Below are 13,935 nucleotides of genomic sequence, written 5' to 3'. Positions count from 1 at the left end.
AGGTGGTACGCAAACTTACACGTAAATTCTAAGTAAAAAAGGGGCATAATTCTGTCAAAATGTTCGATAGAGTTACCTCCCCCTGTTTACAGGTTGGGGGAATGATGGTGAACAAGTGTGTAAAGTTTCAAAACAGTATGTCAATGGACTTTGAAAACATTTGAGGTGATACGCAAACTTACACGTAAATTCTAAGTAAAAAAGGGGCATAATTCTGTCAAAATGCTCGATACAGTGACCTCCTCCTGTGTACAGGATGGGAGCATGACGGTGAACAAGCGTGCGAAGTTTAAAAACAGTATGTCAATGGACTTTGAAAATATTTGAGGTGTTATGCAAACTTTAACGTAAGTGGTAATGCTGACGCTGACATTCGGGTGACTAGGATAGCTCTCCTTATTCATCGAATAGTCAAGCTAAAAATGATCACATATCAATAATGTTGCACTGAAGTATATTACAAGCAGGGGTAATTATAATTTTAACTAGAATTAAATGGGCAAAAATCTATTTATATATGATGGTAAAACATGGCAAAACATTTAATCAATTACTTATAATTATGATTGTATATGAACAATATGTAGCCAAGCAGCTCTGGAAAATTGTCTGCAAAATATCTCAGTGAGAATACAGAATATGTTCTTATTTGTTTGTTACAAAAACATACACCACACCCTCGCCAAAAAAGTTGCAAAATGTTAATTATGAACAAATGTGTTGTTTAGATTTTAAGGGCAAATACAATTCTGCTTTAATTACAGAATTATCTTAGCGATGCTTTCAATAAACTTTAAAATAATTTGTGTTTGCAATGACAAATCTGACAAACATCATGTATAATGATCAAAATTATCTAAATTTCAATTAATGAATATTGTAAACAGCTTTGCTAAAATCAGGTATAAACCAAAAGACCTGTGACAGTTAAATATGCAGCAACACATGTATTTTTTACAGATCACCAACAGTGACCTTTTTGTCTTGCTTTTTGATAAAAAGGTTGTTGTTTTTTACATCTGGTGGGAAATAAAATTGTATAAATAAATTAATGTTAAAATTTTCTATCTTTTCAAGGCCCAATATGTTATGACCTCTTATGAGGTATATTCTAAATGAAGCATGAAAATAGTTAAAACCAAGTGTTCATATCATGGGACTTTCAAGACCCAGTGTATTAAAAATTAAACTTATCAAGGTGTAATTACAAACAAATGAGTTCTAACCCTCACATAATGTTTAACCCACAGGTTGATCTAAAAAGAAATGATAAATTGCAATTACAATCAACATTCAACAGAGCTGAAAATATATTCTAAATTTAGCACCTATATAGAATATACAATAAAATCAGTGATATTGTTGGAACACACCCAAATAAGATCCCAGTGAAAAACTGTCAGCTGAGCTCACTAAGCACTATTTCATATATTTTTTATATTTGTTGAGTGTACCAGCCAATAGAGCAAGACCAAATTTCAGTTCCCAAACCATTTATATGTGAAAACAATTGAAACAATTAAAATGATTATATTATATAATTTATACAGAATGACATCATGAGGCTATTAAACTATTCACATATGTTAATATGCACAAATTGAGGCTACAGTTATCTACTTTTAATTTATATAGATTTGAAAAAATGCTTGCAATATGTACAGTGTCAAATAATGGTGATAAAATTCAGTGTTCTCAAAAGCACAATCAATGTTTTCTGTACTGACAGCTGGATCTTCAATGTTTAACATGTATATCAGTTCGACAACATACAGTGATCTTGGATTCATTGACAGTTAAAACACCATAACTACTATACACCGAATTGGTGTCTTCTTGAAAAAATCACGAATAAAAGAAACCGAACAAACCAGCAAAAACTGAGAGTATCTGGTTTTAAATGCTAAATATGGCACAAAATTAACAGAACAGAGTTTTGCAATTGTCTATACGTTGCTCAATTATTACATATTTGCTGTAAATGTCACATTTTGTATTATTCACACAAACAAGTTTGACAGGGGTGACTAACATCTGCATTCTCTTGAAATATGGGATTCTGTGCTGCATCCAGTTTCAAATTGTTTGACCACTTCAGGCTGCTGGCACATCAGAATCTGCAAATAACATAAATGCAATGTTTTTAACAGAATAAAAGTACTAACTACTACTGTGAAGGTATACCAGTTAACTATCATTTGAGGCATACACACTTCTTTAAGTAGTCATAAATTTTATATAGTCACATATGGTGATAATTAAAGACGTCCAACTTCAACACAAATTATTTATTTATTTATGAAACAACGTTTTGGCCATTCAGCCTTCATCAGGTTGTATGTATATAATGAACAGGAAATGACGTCAACATCAAATGACGTCAACGTTGATAACGTTGATATAGTCACATAATGATAGTCATAGTGTAATTTGACGGATTCAAAGATCAAGACAAAATAGATGAAATATATTATGTTTGAATATTTTGCAATGAGTATTAAACAACTCCAAGGTAATTGACTACAAAGAAGCATTTTGGAGGAGTCAGAAATGCACTTGCTTAGAATCTCTTCTTACTTGAAGACATTTTCCATTCTCTGGAGGTGGTATGGAATTCCAGACAGAACTATCTTTTTTTGTCCATAAAAGTCCTCTCGAGCTTCAGCAACCAGGGGTGCGTTTCAGAGACGATCGTTAAGGCGATCGTTAGGTGATTTTGGTAGTACGACCAAAATCACCGATCGGCACCGTTTCAGGGACACAACGTGCACCTGCTTTATCGTTAATTTTGCTCGTAAACCTACGACCGGTAAGAGGCACTCGTTAACTTAACGATCAAGATGGCGGATGAAGATTTTCTCCATATCAAAGTATACTTTTACTTTTTATCAACATTTGAGAGTTTAATATTGCGTGTAGCATGTTCGCTGGTGTGGAATTTTCAAACTATGTCTAAAAATAGCTGAAAACAGTATGAAAATGTTCTATTTCCGCCGTTCTGTCAAAAAAGGATTTTAACTGTAGAAGATGTAAGCTTTTTGTTATATCTGTGTAGTATGATGATATTGTGTACATCTAAAACATGGAATATGATGAAGAATTTGATTTGGTTTCATTGCTGTTAAATATGTCATGTAAAACATTTTCTTATTTTTTTTCTATTTCGGATGGTTTTTAATTCGGATAAATAAATGCCTGTACATATTTTGTTGTAATATTACCGGCCTTTGTGGCATGTTGTCAGTGAATTATTGAACAGTGTTACCATTTTATCATGTCATGATATAACATAATTATTTTTTCTTATTTTTACACATCTAAAACTGATGCTAAATATGTAAATATACTGTACAGTACTGTAAAAGGTACCATTTGATGCCAAGTGTACAATAAAAACTGAAATGAAAATTGCCAACAGTGTCATGGTCTTGGTGGAAAATGCTGTGTTCTTCATTGACATCTGTTTAATAGTGGTATGGAAAAGGGAATTAAATTTTAATGTTGGTTTTATGAATAATAATGGAGGTATACATATTCAACATTTGAACACATTGTCATAAGGACTTATGTAGAAACTAAACTGCAAAACCATATTATGTATCTGCAGTTAATGCACAGGCTATGTACAGATGCTTATTGATATTCTATGTTTTCATTTTTTAGTGTTTTTACTTGTTAAATATTTGTTTTAGTTAATTATTTCAGGCTGGTGATAGAAAACTATCAGGAATGCTTCAAGCTGGCAATGGAGGGAAATGTAAAAGTAGGTAGGAAATGATAAAATGCAAAAGGATATTAACCAATGTTATGAAAAATACAATAAGATGAATTTTATATTGATACAATGTTGGGCATCTTACTTTGAGCAGTTAACTGGTTCAACATACTTGTTATTTAACTTATATGAACATTAAACAAGAATTAAAATGTGACCAGAATGGTGTTTTTCATGTTTTCTTAAAAACCCTACTTATTTTTTTTTTAAAAAGACAATAATTTTCATAAAATATGCAAACTATTTCAGTTGAAATATGGGAATGTAAATTATGTGTTACTTGTAGTTTAACCATTAAAAGGAGTTTTCAGAAATGTATTATAATTATTGTGCTGTATTAAACAATATTTTGTAACTTTTTGCCTTTTCAGGACACTGAGATATCACAAGGTTTCAAAGATCTAGAATATGCTCACAGTCAGTCTTCCAGATACTCACCTTAAAAGTTCCAGTGTGTTTTAGGAGACTTTGTCAGAACAGTACTTTATACCTACATCAACAGGAGATACCAGACCAAGCAGATAATTACAGATATATTGACACAGAATCTGAAATTAATTGCATATCGCAACACAACATAAGACTTTAAACTGTTAAATAGGCGATGAGGCATTTGTGTAACCTTCATTATTTGAAATGAAATTTCTTATAGTATTTATTTTAAGTTTGACTTTGCATTTAAAAGCCATTAGCATTAGATTTTTCAAAAATATATATATATATATTTATATAAATTCAACTGTGATGTATATCCAGTTGTACATGTTTGTGAATTATATAGGATTATCTTAATGATACATTTATTCAAACTTATGAATATATAGAAAACACACTACCATGGCTGATCATGTAAACATTCATACTATCTTTTTATAGAAATTAAGTGAATCTTTCGATATTTCTGAATACATTTATTTTTTACTTTGACTGGCTCATTTATAAACACAGAATGCTACATAAAGTGTATACTCCAGTGTATATCATAACATGATTGAAATAGATAATAGATAATATTTGCATGAACCTCTGAACACTTAACCACTATGGCAATCTGCACCAGTTAAGATACTTTTTGTTGAATAATGTGTTTTGATGAGACGAGCTTGTAAAATAGCTGTATTTCTTTTAGTAATTTTGTGTATTTGAAGCATGTCTGCAAATGTAGACTTTATCATGTATTTTGAATGGATCTGAAATGCTGTTTATTTAACTGTTATTACAACGATTGACACAATAAGGATGGATTTATGAATTGTCTTCATACAAAAAACCCAACCAGTCAATGTATTTTCGAACTGTTTCCCAATACAATAACTCTTAGTCACAGTTTTGGTGTGTATGAACTTTACGCGTTATCTGAACTAAGGCCGGTTGTTGATGATTGGATTCATCATCATCATCATCATCATCATCATCATCATCATCATCCACCGCACCAACCACAACCACCTTCACCACCAACTTCACACCTGCATCATCATCCACATCATCAATCATCAACAACATCTACGCATCATCATCTCGTCATGAGCATTGTCGTCATCGTCACATCATAATTAGTATCATTGCCGTCGTCGCATCATCATTATTATTATCATCATCTAAGTCGTCGTCGTCGCATTATCACTATCGTTGTCATCGCATCATCATTATAGTGTCGTTGTCGCATTATTATTATTAAATCATCATTGCCGTTGTCATTGCATCATCGTGACTATCATCATCAGCACCATGCTGCACGTTTGCATTTACTTTACACAACGCATACTATAATATTTCACTTATCAAAGACGAATTTAAAGTAAAATCACCAGCCTGAAAAAAACAACGTAATTTGTTGTTGTCCAATTTTCATAATAATAACACAAATATTAAAATATTATATGTCGGAACCGCCACTGCCTCCATCACCAAAAATCCCGGATGACGATGTACTTAAGATACAATTGTAACATAAATAGCACATGGTTAATCAGAATAGAGACCACGAGTTTGTATCATTTGTGTTAATCATTATAAAAAGGAGAGTTTCATTAATTGATTCCATTCAAGAGATTATCGGTATTATTATTATTATTATTATTATTATTATTATTAAAAAAGACAGGTGCGCTCATCAGGTCAAAGTGACGTAACGTCATTTAACCCACAGACCCCAACCAGCCCCCCTCCAGCCACAAACACACGCACAAGTGGCAAACAGTCTATACAAACATACACGCGCATGCCCATACGAGCACACGAGCACGAGTACTACTTTTACACATATGATCCAACTGGTGATCATGTTGAAACGGATGTCTCTGCAGATGGGGCCTGGCAAAAAAGGGGTAGTACCAACAAACACCGCTGCCATGATTAAAACCAATCAAATTCGATTACAAGAGAGTGGCGCAATTCTAAAGGTCACACCCCAACTTACGACACCTCTAACGTGTATTTCTGGATCCGCCCCTACAACATTTCAAAACAATTTCAGCAAAAATGCACGGATGTTAGAAGCAGTCTGTTATATATACCGCATTATTTTTTTAAATCTTAACTTGGAAATTAAATAGATCATACAAAGTTTCATATCATGCCAGAGTAACATTATAAGCCGTGCTTTCGTTTAATCCGTTTTGATATAGACCCGATCATAAATACAATAATATACTATTTGATGTTGACATCTTGATTTTGATATATTTGTTGAATATGTTAACGAATACATTTGATACGAATGTGAGAATTATAGTCTCAAACAATACTGAAATAGCCAATCCCATTTTTCCAATGAAATTAATTTCAATTCAGACGCCATAATTGTTGTGACATTAATATGGTAAAATTTGTGTCGTGTAAAGTGTTCTCAACGGTTACACACAACTAGTTAGTAATCTATGGATTTTGTTTGCACGACTGCCTCCAATGAAAAACCTTACATGGAAGGAAATTAATTATGTAAATTATTTTAAACATTATGTAATTACTTATTATGTTGAAATAAAATTACAGGTCAACGAAACGCACGGACTTTCTCCTGGACATTACACACATAGAAAATGTAGTGTGCTTGGCGAAAGGCGATCCAACCTAGCAGTGAAACAGAAATCGGTGTCCATGAAAAGGCGGCGATCTGAACTAAAGGTACTTTTTATATTAATGTAAAAGTACATACAGCCATAGTAGCTAGAATAGTTTTCTTGTTAATATTTGATTCTCGCAAATACACGTCTACATGATTTTCTTTTTATTTATCACTCATAATAGTAAATGCATAAGAAAAACACATCATTACTTATATTAGGCTGAACGCATGTCTAAGAACTTCATAGATGAAGTGTATGAGGGGAAAACATACGAAACAGCGGTTGGCGTCTCTGACATCGAAATTGAGCATATTGAAGACATCCCACCCTGCCCTGCTGAATGCAGTGAAACGCCCCATGCGTACGGGCAAGATGATGTCATCGTCTTCGACCTTGAGACTACAGGATTAGGTAAATAATACATTTTAAATAAAGTCAATTCTACAAATGAGAATACATGTGTTGTATAAATGTTTGTCTAAGCCACTGATATTTAAAAGTTTATCCAAACAGTTACTGAGAGTATTTTGCTTTCAGGGACAACTAGCAGCATTGTACAGATAGCAGCTTTGCACGTGTCCTCGGGACAACACCTGAATTTATTCGTAAAACCCAAATGTGGATACATTCCCACTACTGCCTCCAATATAACAGGTCTCGAGTTCCATGGTGGGGTATTATACCAGCACTGTAAAGAAGTGACGAGCGTGGCAGCCAGCGAAGCACTTCTTGCCTTCAAACGCTGGCTTGAGGCATTTGGAAGTCATATTTTGCTTGTGGCACACAATGTCATGTTTGACGCAAGACTGTTAGTAGCAAAATATCAAGAAGAAGGAATAACTGTCCCAGAAACTATAGGCTTCGCAGACAGTCTGCGTTTATTTAGAACAGTTTACCCTGGCAGACAGAATTACCGCCTGGCAAGTTTAGTTCACGATATTGCAGGTGTAGACTTCGGAGCTCATGATGCCTCTGAAGACGTGTACGCGCTTTCTTTAATTCTCCAGTTGCAAACAAACCTAGATAAACTGTCGAATTATGCTACTACTGTGTCATCCGTGAAATTCAAACTTCAGGAATTAAACAACGAAAAACTATACAAGGGATCATATACAACTTTTGTTGAGTCAAAAATAATGTCAAAAGCACAGGCCACGCGCCTATCTAGGAGTGGAATTTCAATAGAACACTTGAAAAAAGTATATTCAAGATCGGGCCTAGATGGTATGCAGGATGTATTGAAAGATCGGGGTGCAGGGAAATTTTACACAAAATTGGCATCAGCGCTTGATGCAGTTTTTAGCGAGAATAAAATTAATTTAAATTAGAATCGATCATGGCTTCTGAGTTTATCCCAGTTTTAATAGGTTCATAATAACCGTAAATTCTTGTTTCAATTCTGTAGATATATTTCAAGTAGTAAGAATTTGATTTTCCTACTATTTTCTGATATTCTACTTAGTTCCGATACTGGAAAATATTTGATTAAAAATAAAAAAGATACAGATACCATCGTTTATGGACGAATACAACGTTCCATCCACAACTATTCTCATGCATCAAACAAACCAATGGCGTCACTAACTTGACGTGTTTTATATTGACGTTGACGGTGGCGTTGAAATCACGCTAACTCTATCAATTTTCTTAGGTTACTTATATCTTTTAGCAATTAACCTCACCGTCAATTTTTTATTTTTTTACGTAATTTTATTCTTTATTCCATTCCGTTTCCTATGACTAAATAAAAACATACCCTACCCGAGTTCGTTTTCGAGATAAATACGTCAAATTCACCGATGGGTATCTGTTTTTTGGCGATTTCTTATTAAAGCCTTTTTGTCATAAAACTTAAAATTAATTATTTTTTTCTTAAATACTTATACTAAAATTATAGGATTATTTATTCATCGTACAATAAATTATATTCCGATTTTTTTTTGTAAAAAAAGCCGTAAAGTTATATTTTTTACGGTTTTATCAATGTTAGCGCCAAATAGCACGTGTCCGCTAGGTGGCGCTGTAAATCAACAAAAGACGGGATTCAAAAAAAAAAAAAATACACCTCGTTAAAGTAGAGTCATTGACGATTGTTTGTTCCAAGTTTCATTGAAATCGGCCGACATTCATATTTTTCGGAGTAACGTGGTCATGTACCTTAACGCTGTGCTTTATCGTTATTTTTTACGTACGACCGGAGAGTTTACGAGACGTTTCTGAAACGCCTTTATGATTATCGTTAAGTTGGTCGTTATTACGATCGTAAATTTACGATAATGGCAGATCGTAAAATCTATCTGAAACGCACCCCAGGTGGCTATAAAAAAAGAACCAATACATTTGTGCTTTTACAAAATGTTGAAATGTATTATGAAGTATTCAGGGATAAGTCAAACACCTGAAATTTATAAAAAAGCAAACAAAATAGTTAATTTGAAAATGATATAATCTCATGGCCGTGGCCGGAAATAATTTACAACCAGCATGAAACATTGTTATTTAGGAATGAAACAAACAGAAAAGATAACCCTAAAAGATTCAAACCCGCTACAGTTTGGATACATTTTCATAAAGTGATTGTGAAATACTAATAATTTACCGCATGATGTCTAATCCAATTTGAGTTCGGCTGGCTGGTCTGTCATCATCCCCATCTCCAACCTGTTGCAAACAATAACAAATTAAAAATAAGTTATTAAGGAATTGGATTACTTAAAAATGTCCACTATACCTGGTTGATGTAATTACTAAAAATAGTATTTCCATAAGGACATTCACTAAAGGCTTCGAGTTGGGTTGGTGAAGCTGGCATTTATGCACCAGTCAATTGTAACCCCCCCCCCCCCCCAGGTCCGGGGAATAGCAGGGACTTTGACTTCCGGTCAAGCCAACCCCCGGCTAAAATCTCCGCCCTGCGGGGACGAACAAATGGTTAAATCCCTGCCAAATGCCCCCGCACCCCAGGGACTCTTGGTAGGCCCATTCCCCGCTATATTTTGCGCAAAGACAAAACCACCAAATTCATCCGGTACTGCGGGGCCACCTGAAAGGTAACTAGAGCTACCACTGAAGGTGATTAATACCCCCGAACGCCGCCCTGATATGAAGTTGCAGTCAACTATTTGGAAAGCCAACCTATAAATGACAACTTTATCTTATGGACTATTGTCATTGTAATTTGCTAAAATAAAGTAGAGTTATGGTTCTTGAACACTGCACTTCCTCTCGTTGTGCTTTACCATTGTATGAAGTTCCAATGAATTACATCCAGTACTTTGCAAGTTATACTCCAGACAAAAAAAGTAACAAAGGGCAATAACTCAGTATTAAGCAAAAATAGAGTTGTGGTTATTGTACATAGCACTTCCTCTGATTATGCTCTACAATTGTATGAAGTTTAATCTAATTCCATCCAGTAGTTTTTAAGTTTTGCTCCGGACAAAGTTGCAACTGACCGACCGACAAACCGACCGACCACAGGGAATAAATATTATTAAAAGTTAGAAAAAACAACAACATGATGGTATTTAACAGTTTTTTCCATTGATTTTTTAATTGAATTTTCCCTGACATGAGGATATAGTAACTAGAATATTTTTTACTTCTTTTATTGATACTTATTGTTCTGGGTGGTGAAAGTTATATTCACAGATTTCCTAAACAAAGATGAAGTTTGCAGATGCAACCTCACATTTGACAGTTTAGACATTATTTAGATTTTGTATAAGATGAAAGAATCAGCTTTTTTTGTATCATTACAAAAACAGATCTCAAGTGTATGAAAATGTCCCTTGATTTACACTTTTCCTAAAACATTATTAAGTAACTGGGCTTTTTCTGCCCAATTTGGGAAAAAGACCCTAGACATTTTGGATAATTTTGCGTTGTGAAAATGCTGAAATTGGGTAAATTAACTGTTAAAAGAAAAAGCTGTCTAGTCTCCTGCGAATTAGGAAATGATTTTATATTAGTTTAATAGAACCAAAATGGCTGAAATATCAATCCTTGGGTGTAAATATCTATTGCAATTAATCAATTATGACAGATAATAGTTCATACATATATATCTGAATGTGATAAAAATTAATGATTTCCGAGTACAATTATCAAAAAAACTTTACATCACATAATTTATTAGGATGTTGAAAATGAACCAGTACATTTAAAAAGACTTTCTAAAAAAAAAATTCTGAAGATTGGGAAAAACATCTTATATTTGATTTGGGAATGGGTCCGATAGTCGAACCCGTTGGTACTATAGAAAAAGCCCTGAGTAAGTACTACACTTTTAGCCATGAAACATATTTTTTTTATACTAAATAAATTCCAATGAAACTGTCAAATATGTATCTAAAACTCACATTGGCAGCTAAATGGTTTAAAAACGTCTAGACACCAGATGGTCCAAAAATCAGCAAATATATTATTTCCCAGTTCATATTGTGAATATTTAGCACGGTAAAGTGACTTGATAAGAACAGACTCATATACTGACAATATTTTTAAATCAACAGGTATTTATATGGTACACAAACAGTTAAATTTTAAATTGGTAAAACACAAAAAACAGCGAAAGAAGCATTGCGCCATTAGCAAAGGTTTTCACTATTTCTTTTTTCTTGCAACTGTACAATCTGGTGTCCCTTAAAGTTGCACTCCCACAGAGACTTGAATGTATGATGCAGATCCCAACAGCTGCCCCTGGCTTACTTTTAATAGTTGCCTGTGGCCTCAGTTGGGTAAAATCAGTCTTGACCCTGAAAATAAAGAAAATACAACAATTTATGGGCTGCTTAACACGTCATGGAACACAATTCAACTATTAAACATGAATTATATTACCCTAGTGGATTTTTAGATTTTATAGAAAGTTGAAATATCGTCGACAAATCATGTCCCTGGGTCCGTGTCGGGGTGTGCCGCCAGTCCCGGGTTGGGCGCGTTATACTGAACAGCGGCCGCACGTGGAGCACTATTACTAGACGGCGGTGGACGGTATCCCGCTTGGATGGCAGCAGCCTGGTTCCTGGGATGCCGCGGCGGGAGTTCCGGTACTGGGCCTGGGGGGAGATGATCAGCTGTGAACCTATGGTTATCGATATATAGAGTGTCATATGCTAAGACAGTTTGTTTATGCGCGTTACGGGCCTGCACGAGATATGGAATTAGGAGCACTATTACTAGACGGCGGTGGACGGTATCCCGCTTGGCGGGCAGCAGCCTGGTTCCTGGGATGCCGCGGCGGGAGTTCAACTTCCTACGGCGCTCTTGGACTGCTTTCGGAAACTGATCGCTGACTCTGATTGGAAGGGTTTGACCATGGTGTGAGAACGCCTGCTTATCGCGTACACGTTGTTTCACCTCCATCTTGTCACCATAGAAGTGAAACTTAGCGACTATAGGACGAGTTTTACCCCCTTCGAATTTGCCGGTACGATGTACTCGTTCAAATTTGATTCGTGTCTCTGCATCATGAATTTCAAGGTCATTTTTGCAAAAATGAATTACCTTAGCTTGGCAATTCTCAGATATACGCGCCTCACGGGTTGTTTCTTTGGGCACATTGAAAAAAAGCAGATGGTCACGCATTAAACTAGATTGGCTGTCAATAACATCGTTGCGTAAAATAACATTATCACGCTTCAATTGGTGAATATCGTTCAAAATTTTATCATTTCGCGATTTTTCAGCTTTAAGTATTTTTTCAAACTGTTCATGACTCTTTCTTAAATCTTCGCAAACTTGGCTGTCGTACGATCTACTAGCTTCCATTTCCGTAACTTTCTCATCCACGCTCTTAACTCTAGTTTCTAAAGACGTCACTCGATGTGAAATACTAAATGTTCGATTCAATTTTGTCTAATGTGTTCAATTTTGACTCCATTTTACTGACAAGTTTCAATAATTGACAGTTTATCCGCAATGGACTGTAACAGAGAGTTCTCTACGGACGGCTAAACAGCGTATGATGGCGACTGTTGGAGGGTGTACCGAGTGGCGCATATTGAACGGGCCCCCCCATTGATGAACTGCATATGGGGTGGTATATATTGTCCCATGTACTGAGTGGGTGTTCCTTGACCCACCGTATTTAACGGTGGTGGCGTCGTCATGGTATCAGTTGGACGCTTTTCCGGCTGGCTAGAAGTAGAACCTGGTGAAGCCTCGTCCTTAGGGCGTTTCTTCCCTTTACCCATAAATGACTTTAACAACTGGATCCACAGCGGGCTAACTTGATCAGAGATCAAAGAACGTGTTCCGTTAGCCTGGACAGGCGCCGAAATAACATTAATATCCAATCACTGAAGATTAACGAGCCTGCCCACAGGGTCTTACCAACAAAAGCTAACAGTAATCCGTGACAGCCCTTGAAAAGTTATCACTCAGATGGTATGGCTGTTACTATTATTGTACTACGTTAAAGATCGAAAAAAAACAAAAACAACAAAGAACTTTCAGAAAACACATCAAATCATACAGTTTCATTCAATTTTGCAACATCATTATTTACTATATTTTGAGAAGGCACTGAGCTGATATGATATATCCAAGTTTCATAACAATCCGTTCACTTTTAGCACTATTAAAACCTAAAATACTCGAGAGCGAATAACGACCGACTGTATATCACGTGGCTACAACGAACCTCCATTACCGAGACGATTCGGCCCTTATTTATATATTTTTTTATTTCTAAGTATAAGTAAAAAACATGTAATTTCAGTTTTTTTTATTTTAATAGACAAAGCTATATACATGCATACAAAGGTATAGATAAAAATAAATTTAAAGAAAATATCTTAAAAACATGTAAAGATTTATTCACGAGATGTTTTATAAAACGAAAAAGAGTTGAAGAAAAAATGTTTTAACTTCATTTTTTTTTAAATAATCTTTAAATATTATACATATTTTATGTTGCTAATATTATGTATAATGACATGTCCATTGTCTAACATCAGTCTTGACACCTATCGTCCGCCGTAGATGGCACCAACATTTTTCAGGAACTCCTCGCAGGTGACCTCATGCGAATCGTATGAGTCCCACTCATCCATGATCCTGGCGTCTAGAGCGGATACTTCATTT

The 13,935-nt window shown here is 34.9% G+C and overlaps 1 protein-coding gene and 1 long non-coding RNA gene across 2 annotated transcripts; both read left to right on the top strand.

The window, feature by feature from the left end:
* The first annotated feature begins 2,964 nt into the window (after positions 1–2,964).
* On the top strand, positions 2,965–4,989 carry LOC128211659 (uncharacterized). Its single transcript, XR_008257338.1, has 3 exons — positions 2,965–3,029; positions 3,706–3,763; positions 4,147–4,989. It is a non-coding gene; the product is annotated as an uncharacterized LOC128211659 (long non-coding RNA).
* A 1,053-nt stretch (positions 4,990–6,042) lies between these two features.
* LOC128210599 (uncharacterized) lies at positions 6,043–8,174 on the top strand. Its single transcript, XM_052914949.1, has 3 exons — positions 6,043–6,105; positions 7,065–7,257; positions 7,384–8,174. Exons 1-3 carry the CDS (start codon positions 6,043–6,045, stop codon positions 8,172–8,174), a joined length of 1,047 nt encoding a protein of 348 aa, XP_052770909.1.
* Positions 8,175–13,935: the final 5,761 nt, after the last annotated feature.

Source organism: Mya arenaria, chromosome 12 (assembly GCF_026914265.1).
Source record: "Mya arenaria isolate MELC-2E11 chromosome 12, ASM2691426v1".
NCBI classification, from domain to species: Eukaryota; Metazoa; Mollusca; class Bivalvia; order Myida; family Myidae; genus Mya; species Mya arenaria.
Note: the sequence above shows the minus strand (reverse complement) of the source record. Positions and strands in the feature narration are given on the sequence as shown.

Excerpts from the sequence above, each read along its gene's own strand:
- LOC128210599 (XM_052914949.1), top strand. The coding sequence starts at position 6,043 with ATGATCCAACTGGTGATCATGTTGAAACGGATGTCTCTGCAGATGGGG. Across the intron at positions 6,106-7,064 it reads TGGGGCCTGGCAAAAAAGGG|GCTGAACGCATGTCTAAGAA; the intron begins GTAGTACCAACA and ends TACTTATATTAG. Across the intron at positions 7,258-7,383 it reads CCTTGAGACTACAGGATTAG|GGACAACTAGCAGCATTGTA; the intron begins GTAAATAATACA and ends TTTTGCTTTCAG.